Source organism: Microtus oregoni, unplaced genomic scaffold (assembly GCF_018167655.1).
Source record: "Microtus oregoni isolate MIOR12 unplaced genomic scaffold, Mior012 000015F_ref0000493, whole genome shotgun sequence".
Lineage (NCBI taxonomy): Eukaryota > Metazoa > Chordata > Mammalia > Rodentia > Cricetidae > Microtus > Microtus oregoni.
This window is the reverse complement of record NW_024543074.1, coordinates 2,915,469-2,929,950: the sequence shown is the minus strand read 5'-3', so window position 1 is coordinate 2,929,950 and position 14,482 is coordinate 2,915,469. Positions and strand designations below refer to the sequence as shown.

The 14,482-nt window shown below is 45.9% G+C and overlaps 1 protein-coding gene across 3 annotated transcripts; it reads right to left on the bottom strand.

Moving 5' to 3' along the window:
* Positions 1–761: 761 nt before the first annotated feature.
* On the bottom strand, positions 762–3,529 carry Atp5mc1 (ATP synthase membrane subunit c locus 1). Of its 3 annotated transcripts, none has more exons than XM_041664894.1 (5): positions 3,438–3,529; positions 2,808–2,854; positions 1,722–1,808; positions 1,251–1,429; positions 762–978 (listed from the first exon to the last, which is right to left on the bottom strand). In XM_041664894.1, the coding sequence occupies exons 2-5, from the start codon at positions 2,844–2,846 to the stop codon at positions 864–866; spliced, it is 420 nt and encodes a 139-aa protein (XP_041520828.1). In that variant the 5' UTR covers positions 2,847–2,854; positions 3,438–3,529; the 3' UTR covers positions 762–863. The 3 variants fall into 3 exon arrangements, with proteins under 3 accessions (XP_041520828.1, XP_041520826.1, XP_041520827.1); XM_041664892.1 differs by having other exon boundaries at positions 3,368–3,474; XM_041664893.1 differs by lacking the exon at positions 3,438–3,529 and adding an exon at positions 3,239–3,380.
* Positions 3,530–14,482: the final 10,953 nt, after the last annotated feature.

The window sequence follows — 14,482 nt, the reverse complement described above, 5'->3', positions numbered from 1 at the left end:
CAGCCTGGTCTTCAGAGTGCGTTCCAGGACAGCCAGGGCTACATAGAGAAACCTTGCTTCAAAAAAAGAACCTTTACCCCAGAGTCATCTCACCAGCTCAACACTTTAATATGCTACCTTAAATTGTGTGGAAATGAAGATTAGGAGGGAGGGGGCAGAATGAGTAGCACGTTTAAGTGTAGGCTAATTCCACTTACCTGCTCAGTGTTTTGGACAAATTATTTTGCTTCCCTAAAGCATAGGTCCCTCATGTACCGAACAAGTTTAATGGCTATGCTTACAATTCATAGGATTGCTGTTGAACATTTAGTAGAGTTTGCTGCAAATTAAGCTCCTCAAAAATGTTACCTGTTGCTGGGCGGTGGTGGCACTTGCCTTTAATCTCAGCACTGGAAAGGTAGAAACAGGTGGATCTCATAATTTCAAAGCTAGCATGGTCTACATAGAAAGTTCCAGTTCCAGGCCAGCCAGAGCCACACAGTAAGGTCCTAAGAACTTGACAAAATAAAACAAGACCCCCTCCCCGCCAAAACAAAACAAAACTAAACTAAAACAAAATAAAAGCCAGTAACATGGGACTTAAAAAGGATAAAGTACCAACCATGACTACCCAGGCTATTTCATAGCTGTTCTGAGAGACACCGGGACCCTTCCACACTCTGCCCACTTCCTTATCACCAAGGCTGACCCAAGTGTGACTTCTCATTCCACCAAAGGCTCCTCCAGCCCCCCAGAGCAGAAAGACAGGCACAGGCATATGGTTAGAGAAACGTTGTTGTTTAATGGTAAAGCTCAGCACACTCCAGCACCAGGACCGGCATGGAGTCGAAGCAGCAGGGACGGCTGGGTGACCCCATGGAGCCTCACATGGCGAAGAGGATGAGGAAGGCGACCATCAAACAGAAGAGCCCCATGGCCTCAGACAGGGCAAAGCCCAGAATGGCATAGGAGAAGAGCTGTTGCTTGAGAGACGGGTTCCTGCCAGGGACATGAAAGGGTGAGGGTCCAGGGGAGGGGAGGGGGGAAGATGCTACTATCCCAAAAGGGCCTCGCCTACACGGCTAGGAAAGGAGACTAACAATTTGGCAAGTTCACATGTGGCAGGTGGGATACATACTTCAATTCTGACTTAGGCCACTGGAGAAATAGGAGGTAAATAACAACAACACAAAGGCCCCCTTCCTGCTACGTTTCTGCCCTAACCGGGTGGAACTTATACTGAAAAATACTATAGGCAGCCCCAAACTTACCTGGCATAGCCAATAATCAAGCTACCAAACACTGTTCCAATGCCAGCCCCGGATCCAGCCACACCAACAGTGGCAGCCCCAGCACCAATAAACTTGGCAGCTGTGTCAATGTCCCGGGAAACAACACTGGTCTGGAATTCCCGTCTGGCCACCTGGAGAGGGGAGCTGCTGCAGGAAGGCTAGAAGAGAGGAAAGGAGGAAGGAAGGGAGCAAGGGGGCAGTGAGGCACCTGGCAGGGGGCTGGCTCCACTCTCACCCCACCCACCCGAGCTAAGAAACAGCTGTGAGAGCCTGACAAGGGCAGAATACCCTGCTTGCAGGGTGAAAGTCAGCCCTATTTTCAGGCAAGGCAAGTCACATCTATGACTGTTATTTGAGTCTTAGAATTACAAGAGCATCATAGATTCTCCAATTCTCCTAACAGCCATTCAGTCTTGCCTAGGGAGAGCCTGAGGAGCCTTACTTCCTTACCTGTTTAACCTGTTTAGATGGGGCCTCTGGTCTACTCAAGAGGGAGGCAGACACAGGCCTGATTAGACCCCTGGTACAGGAGCGGATCTGTAAAACCAGAAAGCCATAGCAAATCCAAATCAAAAACAAACACCAAAACCCAAAATACATAAAAAAAAAACCCAGAAAAACCAAAACCAAATCTAATTGATAATGATAAGAGTCTGTCAAAACCAGTTCATCGAATTTCAAGGTCAATTAACTTGTTCTTATTTCTCTTGAGTAGGTCTGCAGCGGACACAATTGTCCTGAAAGTCTACAGTAGCCAGCAGTGGCACCAGCACCATTTGACATCGTGTATCAGGCTGGAGAGCACTCACAAGGCTCTGGGCTCAATCCTCAGAACCAAGCCCAAACCAAACCAGGTACCAAAGTTCATTTCCAAGGGCACAGCTTTAATCAACTTCCTAGAATAGAGTAAGACTCCAACATCCAGTCAGCTATAGGAAGCGTACTGAGATAACAAAAGGCACCAAAGGGAGAAATTTACTAAAACGCACTCACAGCAACATGGCCTGCATGCAGTGGGCCAGAAAGCCTGGTTTGGCTCTGGGGATAGCCATCTTAGGAGAGACCCCAGTGAAATGGATTTCTTGACACATCATTTAGTTCAATGACTGTCAAACTTGGCAGAACATTGGAACCACCTGGGGAGTTCTAAAAAAAAAAATAGCTTGGAGTTCCACCTCTATTCTCACAGTCTGATGCAATTGGTCTAAGGTGCAGTCTGGACACTGGGAGTGTTAAGCTTTCCAGATGAACTGAACATGCAGGCAAGGTTTAGAAAAACTGTTTTCCGGTTGTCTGGCTACATATCTAAACCAGGGCTACAATAAAAGGTCATTTGCGGTCTCTCTGAGGACATTCAGAGAGCCACGAAGCTTGGTTTACAGGCCTGAATAAGGATAGGTTACCTGCACCAAATCTTATGGCCTCCCCAAAGAGCCATCACCACCATGGGCGCCAGCTCCTCTTTCTCCATTCATTACACAAGCTCACTCCCATTCCACACACGACACTATAGGGTAACCCGGAGCCACAGCTTACCAGAACTGGAGTAACGAGCAGTGCCTTGGTGGTCTGCATTTTTCAATCTGCAAGAAGAGAGGGAAAAAAAACATAATTCCTATGAAAGCCTGGTTGTCTGCTTATAGTAGCGACCTTTAGTCGTCCCCATCCACCTCCGCTGGCTTTCCCCGACCCCTCTTTTCCTGTGCCCCAGCTAGGGAGGGCATTAGAGGTCAGAAGGACAGCGCCGATTCCGGGGTCAAACACTTTCTGCGGAGCGGGTCTGCAGAAGAACAGCAACTGAGATCGGAAATAAAGGAGGCGGCTCAGGCCCCAAGAGGGAAATGTTGCGAAAAAGGAATAGTCTCCCGGGAAGGCTGGAGGCAGAAACTGGCAGACGTCGTGCAGGATCCTGCCCATGTTACATAGCTGTCCCCTACTCTCCCCAGCGGCCGTTTATCGCTCATTACCGTTGGTAATTAACATTAATTGGTAAAGCTTAAAAACTCCCGCAGTCTTTCCCCGTCCCTGGAGACGAATGCTGCTCCACGTGGCCCAGCCCTGGCTTTTCGGAGCCCTGGCTCCCGGTCCCAAGTCACCTGCACTCCCACTCCCCTGCAGCCCCTGCTCGGCCCACGGCACTTTCGCTGCTCAAGGTGACTGACTCACCTCCCAGCTTTAGCCCTTGGTCTCAGCGCTCGGCTCCCCCACCCACGTGTCCCGGGGTCCCTCCACTCCCATTGGCCGTTATCTTCCCGCGTTCCAATTGGTTGACGTCATCAACTCCTTCTTTCTTATTGGTCACTTTCAGCTTCTTCCTCTCTCTCCACAGGAGCTTCGTGGCGATTCCCGCCTCCTTGCGGATAAAGGCGGGTTCTTTTTCCGAGATCGGTGTTAGGATTGGTCGAACTCCGAAATGCTCCACCATAGAGTCGATGAGACTTGAAGGTTCTACAACCTTCAACATAAAATGGCGACCGAGGTGCAAGCGGAAGAAAAAGGCGTGGGAGAGAGACGACCGGGTGCTTGACGTAGACGGACACGTGACACGGGCTCCGCGCTTTCATTGGGTGGCTCGGACCTAGGAGCGCGTTGCATGTTGGGGTTTGTAGTCCAGTCCGAGGGCCCAAGGACCACCGAGATCCCGCGAGACGTTGCTTCTCGGCAGGGAAAGCCGACGCCTTTGCGGTATATTCCACCATAGTGATTTGTAAAAATCTCCGCTTCCGCCTGAGAATTAAGGGAGATTGGAAAATTTCCAAGTAGTGTGCGTGCTCTTGTGGGCCTCTGTCAGTGGTCAGCAGACATGGACTTACAAACTGGATTTTTTCCCCCCAAAACACAGTTAAAAGCCAGGGTTGGTGTTTGACACCTGTAATCCTAGCATTTAGCAGGTGGAGACAGGGAGATCAGGGATTCAAGGCCAGACTCAGCTTCATGAGTTTAGGTAAACAAAACAAAACAAAGAAAGAAAGAAAAGAAAAAGAAAAAAACAAGGTGGGGGCAGAAAATTATATCGGAGGCGGATTCTAAAAGAAAACAATACTCGGTAGAATGGAGCGTGCGAAGAAGTTGGGTGGTGCATGTTTATAAATCCAGGCAACAGAAAGCGAAGGCAGCACGACTACTCACTAGCGCACAAGCTCCAAGCCAGTCTGGATTAAGTAGCAAAACCCCGCTAACGAAACCACACATAGGTGCCACAAGCACAAAGGGTAGGAGCAGAGAATTAGGAACGCAGTTCCCACACAGCTGGTATGAATTAGAAAACCTTCCTGGAAAGCAGTTTGGCAGTGTTTTTATTTGGAATGCTATGAATGAGCCATCCTCTTTGACCCAGTAATCCTTGAGTCACTGAGAACCTTTTTATACGGCACCCTTTTTGACCCAGTACTGTCGCTTCTAGGAACCTGTACTAAATAATGTTATGCAAAGGTTCTCAGGGGGGAAAAAAGATGTGCATCGCAGAGTTTTTGCTTTGGGGTTTTTTGAGACAAGTCCCTTCCTTCTATGTAGCCCTGGCTGTCCCGGAGATTGAACTCACAGAGATTCCCCCAGTCTCGGCCTCCCAAGTGCTAGGGTTAAAGACATTCTCCACCATGTCCTGTACAGAGTTTACTAAATATGAAAAGGAAATGCTCAGTGATAGGAAATGCTTAAATAAACTTTTTTTAAAAAAAATTTTAAGGTGTATTGATGGAGGAACATCATTGGTTAAATAAAAAGAAACTGCTTGGCCCTCATTGGTTAGAAGATAGGTGGGAGGAGTAAACAGAACAGAACGCTGGGAGGAAGAGGAAGTGAGCTCAGACTCCACAGCTCTCCTCTCTGGAGCAGACGCCTCAGAGAGACACCATGCTCCCAGCTCCCACCGCACACGATGAAGCTCCAACCCAGGATGGACATAGGCTAGAATCTTCCCGGTAAGTGCACCTAGGGGTGCTACACAGATGATTAGAAATGGGCTAAATTAATATGTGAGAATTAGCCTAGAAGAGGCTAGATAGAAATGGGCCAATCAGTGATTAAATGAATACAGTTTGTGTGTTGTTATTTCGGGCATAAGCTAGCCAGGCAGCCGGGGTGCTGGGGACGCAGCCCCGCCGCCCTTATTACTACAGTGTATAGGTGTTTTGCCCGTGCCTATGAGTATGTAGCACATAGGGCCTGGTGCCTTAGGAGACCAAAAGAGGCATTGGATTCCCTGAAACTGGAGTTAGAGATATTTGTGAGTCACTATGTGGGTGCTGGGAATGAGACCCAGGTCTGTAAAAGAACAGACAGTGCTCTTAACTGACGAGCCACCTCTCCAGCCCTGTGTGTGTGTGTGTGTGTGTGTGTGTGTGTTACTGTATTTGTGAGTTTCAACTGTGGGCACCACACTGGCACTGTAGCTATCAGAGGACAGCTCTCAGTTCCCTCCTTCCACCATAGGTTACAGGGATTGAACGCTTATTGTCTCTCTGACCCATCTTACCAGCCCTGAGTAAATCAGCTATGTAGTCCACTTACAAAATAAGCAGTAGGCAGGAGGTGGTGGTGCATGCTTTGGTCCCAGCACTTGGGAGGCAGAGGCAAGTGGATCTTTGTGAGTTTGAGGCCAGTCTGCTCTACAGAGTGAGGTCCAGGACAGCCAGCACTACAGAGAGAAACCCTGTCCCCCCCCCCCCAAAAAAATAATGAAATAAGCAGGAATAGGAGCTGGAGAGGGGCTCAGTGGTTAAGAATATGTGCTGCTCTTCCAGAGGGCCGAACTCTGGTTCCCAGCATCCATGTCAGGCAGCTCTCAGCCCTCTGTAACTCCATTTTTGTCTGTAGGAAATTCAAAATGACCTCTGGGCATTGCAGGCACCCACATTCAGGTACACATTGACATGCAGATATATAAACATATACATAATTAAAATAAAAAATCTTTAAAAGTAAGCAGGAATATACATAAAATAAAATCATGATGTTTTTCTTTTCCTTCTTTTTTTAGACAGGGTCTCATGTAGTCTAGGGTGGCTTTCAACTCCAGGCATGCACCATCATGCCCAATTTAAGAATATTTCTTGCGGGGGCTGGAGAGATGGCTCAGTGGTTAAGAGCATTGCCTGCTCTTCCAAAGGTCCTGAGTTCAATTCCCGGCAACCACATGGTGGCTCACAACCACCTATAATGAGATCTGGTGCCCTCTTCTGGTGCGCGGGCATACACACATACAGAATATTGTATACATAATAAATAAATATTTTAAAAAAAAGAATATTTCTTGCAAGGTATGGTAGTATGTACCTTCAATCCCGGCATTCAGGAGGCAGAGACAGGCAGATCTCTCTATGAGTTCTAGGCCAACCTGGTCTACAGAGCGAGTTCCAGGACAGCCAAAGCTACACAGAGAAACCGTGTCTTGAAAAATCAAAATGAGAGAGAGAGAGAGAGAGAGAGAGAAGAAGAAGAAGAAGAAGAAGAAAGAAAGAAAAAAGAATAATTTTTTCCTTCCTTTTTTTTCTTTCAGAGACAACCTTGTCTCTGATATGTAACCCTGACTGACTAGGAACTTGCTATACAGATCAACCTGCTATTGCATTTGGAGTGGATCCTACTGCCTCTGCCTTCCCAGGACTAGAATTACAAGTGTGATAATACTGATAAAAGTTTCAGAGGCTGGAGAGATGGCTCAGTGGTTAAGAGCACTGCCTGCTCTTCCAAAGGTCCTGAGTTCAATTCCCAGCAAACACATGGTGGCTCACAACCATCTGTAATGAGGTCTGGTGTCCTCTTCTAGCCTGCAGACATACACACAGACAGAATATAGTATACATAATAAATAAATAAATAAATAAATATTTAAAAAAAGTTTCATATATATATATATTTAAAAAACAGAAAAGGTTCATAATGTAAAAATATGAAAACTGCAAAATGATAAACTGGGCATGTTGGCACCAGCCTGCAATCCAGACATTTAGGATGGCAGAGATGGGAAAGCCACCGCAAGCAGAGGCTAGTTTTGTCTACATAGCAAGTTCGAGATCAGTCAGGACTGTGTAATGAGGCTCTCTGTTCAGAAAAACACCAAGCAACTGATTAAAAAAAAAAAAAAGATAGATGCCAGGGAATGGGGAGGGAGTTCAGTAAAGAGAGCTGGATTCCAGAACCCATAGTGGCATGACTGGTAATTCCAGTGCTGGGGATTGCCAGAGAAGGCAGCGTGGCTCTCTGGAGTTCTCTAGCTTGGCAAATTTCAGGTCCTATCTTTAAAAAAAAAAAAGATAGAAAGTACCTGAGGAAGGATAGAATGTCCTCTGGCCTACACAGACAGACACATGCACACACTGGCACACAAACGTATAAACACATAAAAATAAATATGGTTAGAATATCAGAAGAGAGTATGGTTTTTGTTTTTTTCTTTTTCTTTCTTTCTTTTTTTCTTTTTTTGAGATGGGGTTTCTCTGTGTAGCCCTAGCTGTCCTGGGACTAGCTCTGCAGACCAGCCTGGCCTTGAACTCGCAGAGATTCACTTGCCTCTGCCTCCCAAGTGCTGGGATTAAAGGCATACACGACCACCACCCAGCTTGTTTTTTGTTTTTAATTTTATTTATTTATTTATTTTGGTTTTTCGAGACAGGGTTTCTCTGTGGCTTTGGAGCCTGTCCTGGAACTAGCTCTGTAGACCAGGCTGGTCTCGAACTCACAGAGATCCGCCTGCCTCTGCCTCCCAAGTGCTGGGATTAAAGGCATACACGACCACCACCCAGCTTGTTTTTTGTTTTTAATTTTATTTTACATACATTAGTGTTTTTGCCTTCATGTTGTAAGACTTTAAGACAATTCTGAAGCCATTTCTGACAACTCTGAATCCTCTCAGCCTCCGTGCCATAGTGCTTTCCCTCCTCCCCTGGGAACCAAGGACCTAACAGCTACACATGCACATACTCAGTTCCTGAACAATTACCCATATACGTATGTTTTGATTTGGTCCCCTGGGAAACGGGATCAAAATGACCTCTTACCTCATCTGATCTGGCAACAGCTCTCCAGCCAATTATTGGTAATAGCCCTTTCGAATAAGCCAATCAGAATAGCCAATCACAACCCCCCTTGCTTCTGTGGCCCCTTTAAAAGTAGACTGTACCAGCTATTCGGGGTCTCTCGGCTTCCCAAATGCTGAGGGACCCTGTCATGACAGAATTAATAAAATCCTCATGTTTTTGCATCGGCTGTGGTGTGTGAGGTGGTCTCTGGGGGTGACTCCTCCTCAGTGTTTGGACACTAGGGTCCAACAATGTATGTCTGTGTGAAGGTATTGGATCCCTGAAACTGAAGTCACAGAGGTTGTGAGATGACTTGTGAGTGCTGGGAATGGAACCCAGTCCTCTGGAAGAACACTCTTAAACACTCTTAACACACTTAACCACGGAGTCAGCTCTCCAGCCCTGTGGGTATGCTTTCTTATCAACACAACACAAGCTGGTATCAGTGGGGAAGAGGGACTCTCAGCTGAAGAACTGCCTTCATCAACTCGGCCTGTGGGCAAGTCTATGGGGACATCTTGACTGATGGATGATTGATGTGGGATGTCCAGATCACTGTGGACAGTGGCATCCCTGAGCAGGTGGTCCTGGAATATGTAAGACATCAACAAATAAGCTGGGGGGAGTCTTAGCAGTTTTTGCTGGGGCAGGGTGTCTTAGAATTTTTTTTTTTCGAGATAGGGTTTCTCTGTGGTTTTGGAGCCTGTCCTGGAACTAGCTCTTGTAGACCAGGCTGGTCTCGAACTCACAGAGATCCGCCTGCCTCTGCCTCCCGAGTGCTGGGATTAAAGGCGTGCGTGTTTTAGAATTTTTATTGCTCTGAAGAGACACCATGACCACAGCAACTCTTATAAGGAAAACATTTAATTGAGGGGACTTGCTTACAGTTTCAGAGGTGCAGTCCATCATCATAATAGTGGGGAACATGGCATCACGCAGGCAGATATGGTGCTGGAGGAGTGGCTGAGAGACCTACAGTCTTGCAGGCAGGCAGCTAGAGAGATGGCTCAGCGGTTAAGAGCACTGACTCTTCTTCCAGAGGTCCTGAGTTCAATTCTCAGCAATCATATGGTGGCTCACAACCATCTGTACTAAGGTCTGGCGCCCTCTTCTGGCCTGCAAGTACACGTGCAGGCAGAACACTGCATACATAATAAATAAATCTTGCAAGCAAGCCGGGCGATGGTGGTGCACACCTTTAATCCCAGCACTCGGGAGGCAGAGGCAGGAAGATTTCTGTGAGTTCGAGGCCAACCTGCTCTAAAAGAGCTAGTTCCAGGACAGGCTCCAAAGCTACAGAGAAACCCTGTCTTGAAAAACCAAGAAACAGAGGGCTGGAGAGATGGCTCAGTGGTTAAGAGCACTGCCTGCTTTTCCAAAGGTCCTGAGTTCAATTCCCAGCAACCGCATGGTGGCTCACAACACTCTGTAGTGAGATCTGGTGCCCTCTTCTGGCCTGCAGGCAGACATGCAGATAGAATATTGAGAATACTGTATACATAATAAGAAATAAATCTTAAAAAAAAAGAAAAACCAAGAAACAAACAATCCCCCCCAAAAAAACCCTCAAAAAACATTTAAAAAGCAACGTTTATCTATCTATCTATCATTTATTTTTTGAGACAGGGATTCTGTGTGTAGCTTTGAAGCCTGCCTTAGAACTCACTCTGTAGACCAGTCTGGCCTCCAACTCACAGAGATCTGCCTGCCTCCGCCTCCTGAGTACTGGGATTAAAGGTATGTGCCACCACCACCCTGCAAAAGCAATATTTATTTATTTTATTTTATTTTATTTTATTATTTTGCAATATTTATTTTTTAAAAAAATATTTTAAGCTGGGCGGTGGTGGCACACGCCTTTAATCCCAGCACTCGGGAGGCAGAGGCAGGCGGATCTCTGTGAGTTCGAGACCAGCCTGGTCTACAGGAGCGAGTTCCAGGACAGGCTCCAAAACCACAGAGAAACCCTGTCTCAAAAAATCAAAAAAAAAAAAAATTAAATATTTATGTATATGCTGGGCAGTGGTGCCACGTGCCCTTTTTAATCCCAGCACTTGGGAGACAGGTGAATCTCTGACTTCGAGGCCAGCCTGGCTACACAGAGAAACCTTGATTTGTAAAACAAAAACAACAAAAAACCAAAAACAACAACAAAAATAGGTGAGAATCCCCTGAATTGGAGTTAGGGATGGTTACTTGCTACCATATGAGTGCTAGGAATTGGAACTGAAACTGGTTCTCTGCAAGAGCAGCCAGTGTTCTTGACCATGAAGCTGTCTCTCCAGTCACAACAACAATATTATTTATTTTTATCGTATGTGTACTGGTTTGTGCTGGTAGAGTAATTCCAATTCCAGAGGTGCTGGAATTGAACCTGGGACCTCTGGAAGAACGGTCAGTGCTGTCAATTGTTGAACCATCTTTCCAATCTTCAAATTTTGTTTGTTTAAAGATTTATTTATTTAATGTGCACTGGTGTTTTGCCTGTATATATTTTGTATGAGGGTGTCAGGTCCCCTGGAACTGGAGTTACACACAGTTGTGAGCTGCTATATGGGTGCTGGGAATTGAACCCAGGTTCTGAAAGCACAACCAGTGCTCTTATACACTGAGCCATCTCTCCAGCCCCTGTTTGTTTTTGAGACAGTTTCTGGCTGACTTTCAACTCACAGAGATCTGTCTGACTCTACTTCTGCCTTCCAAGTGCTAGGATTAAAGGCATGTGCCACCACACCTGGCCTCAAAGAACTTTTAAAAAATGTTTTATATTTTTGTGTGAGTGAGCTGAAGTGTGTGTGTGTGTGTGTGTGTGTGTGTGTGTGTGTGTGTGTGTGTGTAAGTGCATGCCACATGTGGTAGGTACCCAAGGAGGCCAGAAGAGTGTGTGGAATCCCTTAGAGTTGGAGGTACAGGTGGTTGTGAGCAGCCCAAGCTCACAATGGTTTCTTACTTTTTTCTTTTCTTTCTTTTTTTTCTTTTTTTCTATTTCTTTTTGGTGTTTCAAGACAGGGTTTCTCTGTAGCTTTGGAGCCTGTCCTGGAACTTGCTCTGCAGACCAGGCTGGCCTCTAACACACAGAGATCCGCCTGCATCTGCCTCCTGAGTATTGGGATTAAAAGCGTGCGCCACCACCTCTGGCAATTTTTTAATTTTTCTTTTTCTTTTTTTTTTTTTTTTTTTTTTTTTGGTTTTTCGAGACAGGGTTTCTCTGTAGCTTTGGTGCCTGTCCTGGAACTAGCTCTTGTAGACCAGGCTGGCCTCGAACTCCCAGAGATCCGCCTGCCTCTGCCTCCCGAGTCAATTTTTTAATTTTTAAAGATTTATTATTTTATTTTATATGTATGAGTGTTTTGCCTGCATGTACTTTTCTGTTTGTTTTGCTTTTCGAGACAGGGTTTCTCTGTAACTTTGGTGCCTGTCCTGGAACTTGCTCTGTAGACCAGGCTGGCCTCCCAGAGATCCACCTACCTCTGCCTCTCGAGTGCTGGGATTAAAAGTGTGCGCTATCACTGCCCGGCTATATTTCTAATGGGCATATTTAAAGATAGGCAGGTGTAATCCTGGTGTTCAGGAAGCTGAGGCAGGAAGATTGACATAAATTTTAGGCTAACTTGGGCTGCACAACAAGATTCTGAAACAATAGAAAAGCAAAATGACTGAAAAGTCAGAACTCTGGCCCCTAATAAAAACATTCAAAGCCGGGCGATGGTGGCGCACGCCTTTAATCCCAGCACTCGGGAGGCAGAGGCAGGCGGATCTCTGTGAGTTCGAGACCAGCCTGGTCTACAGAGCTAGTTCCAGGACAGGCTCCAAAGCCACAGAGAAACCCCGTCTCGAAAAACCAAAAAAAAAAAAACAAAAACAAACAAACAAAAAACAAACAAACAAAACATTCAAATGCCTGCTCCCAGCTGTCTGTAACTCCAGTCCCAGGGGATCTGATGACCTCCTTAACCCATGAAACTTTGAGTTCAGTCTCCAGAATGGCAGAAACAGTGTGATGGCAAACACCTGTGACCCAGCTCTTGTGAAATGGAGGCAGGGGGATCAGGAGTTAAAGCTCTTTGACGCTATCGTGAGTTCAAGGTTAGCCTGAGCTACAAGAATATCTGCATCAAGAATGAGGGAAAAGTGAGGGTAGGCGGAGAGAGGATGCTGTATGGGAAAGGTCAGTTTAAATGTGCACACCAGTCTGAGTTGCATGGTGAAATTTTGTACCATCATGTCCTGTCCCTGGAGGGAAATCTTCCCCTTGTCTAGCATTGCCCGGTACAAGCTATCAGCAAGTCAGTCACTTAATAGCTTAGCTCATCATTACCAGATCCACAGTTATCAAAGTTCTGTCTACTGGGTTCCAGGCATGTACTGGGGTCTTGGAGTCCATCCACTACAGATAAGGTGCCAGAGAGAGTCTATGCTTTAACTATTTTTTTTCTTCGAGGCTAACCTTGACTTTGAACTTACAGACAGAAATCAATCTGTCTCTGAATCCTGCCTGAGTGCTGTGGTTGCATGCAGTGGTCAGAGTGGGTCTCCTCATACTACAGCTGAGGCTAGTCTTGAATTCCCGGGGATCTAACTCAGACGGTCAGACTTGGCAACTAGTCTCTTTGCCCTCCAAGTCATCTCACTGGCCCCTATCATTGTTTTAATTTGTTCAGTCTGCTATAAGAAATTTGTTCTTGCACTTGGGAGGCAGGGGCAGGCAGATCTCTGTGAGTTCGAGGCCAGCCTGATCTACAGAGCGAATGCCAGGACAGGCTCCAAAGCTACTGAGAAACCCTGTCTCAAACCCCCCCCCCCAAAAAAAGAAATTTGTTCTTGCTGGGTGATGGTGGCACACACCTTTAATCCCAGCACTCAGGAGGCAGAGACAGGTGGATCTCCATGAGTTCGAGGCCAGCCTGGTCTACAAAGTGAGTTCCAGGACAGGCTCCAAAGCTACAGAGAAACCCTGTTTCAAAAAACAAACAAACAAAAAATTTTTTCTCATAACCCTAGAAGCTGGAAAGTCCACAATCCCAGTGCCCACAGGTTCAACAATCCCTCTCTGCTTTCAAGATGATCCTTCCTTGCCTATCTTAGTCTTTTCTGTTCTATTGCTGCAAAGGGATTCTATGACCAAGGCAATTTATAAAAGAAAGCACTTAACTGGGGTCTTGCTTACAGTTTCAGAGGGTCAGTCTGTGACTGTCATGATCCTGGAGCAGTAACTGAGAGTTTACAACTGATCCACAAGCATCAGGCAGAGAAAAAAAAAATCACTACTCATGGTGTGGGCTTTTGAAACCTCAATGCCTACCCTGAGTGACACCCAAAGGCTATTGTGGGGTAATCTTTTTGTATACTGCAAAGATATGTCTCTGTCTAACGTGCCTTCTGATTGGTTTAATAAAGAGCTGAATGGCCATTAGCTAGGCAGGAAAGAATTGGCAGGATTTCTCGGAAGAGAGAGGAACTCCAGCAAGACGTTGGAGCAAGTCAAGCATACAGAATGGAAGAGAGGTCAAAGCCGTGGGGCAGAATGTAGATTAATAGAAATAGGTTAATTTAAGTTATACGAATTATTTGGGAAGAAACCTAAACTAAAGGCTAAGTTTTCATAATTAATAAGAAGTCTCTGTGTCATTATTTTGGATCTGACAACCAACAAGGAAGCCTAAGTACAAATCCTTCCAAAATAGTTCAATCAATTAGGGACCAAGCATTCAAATACAAACCTATGGGGGCCAGTCTCATTCAAACCGCCTTATTGCTGAACCCTCACATGGTGGAAGGGGCAAGGCAGCCTTTTAACTTCTTTTTTTTTAAAGATTTATTCATTTATTTTATTTATTTATTTATTATGGATACAATACTCTGCCTGCATGTGTACCTGCACCCCTGAAGAGGGCACCAGATCTCATTGTAGATGGTTGTGAGCCAGCATGTGGTTGCTGGGAATTGAATTCAGGATCTCTGGAAGAAGAGTCAGTGCTCTGAACTGCTGAGCCATCTCTCCAGTCCCCGTCTTTCAACTTCTTTTTCTTCTCTTCCTTTTTAATTTTTTTTTGCATTTAAGATGACGTTATTTAATCATTTTCTTCTCCTTCCTTCCTATATTTTGTGAGACAGGGCCTTACCACATACCCACTGGACTAGGGGAGGTCCTCTTGCCTTGGCACTGTGGGTGTGTGCAATTGTGTCCTAAGC

Bases quoted from the DNA above. Each gene is read 5' to 3' on its own strand.
- Atp5mc1 (XM_041664894.1), bottom strand. From the start codon at position 2,846: ATGCAGACCACCAAGGCACTGCTCGTTACTCCAGTTCTG. The intron at 1,809-2,807 runs GTAAGCTGTGGC...CTGGTTTTACAG, and splicing joins TGCTCGTTACTCCAGTTCTG to ATCCGCTCCTGTACCAGGGG. The intron at 1,430-1,721 runs GTAAGGAAGTAA...CCTCTCTTCTAG, and splicing joins CATCTAAACAGGTTAAACAG to CCTTCCTGCAGCAGCTCCCC.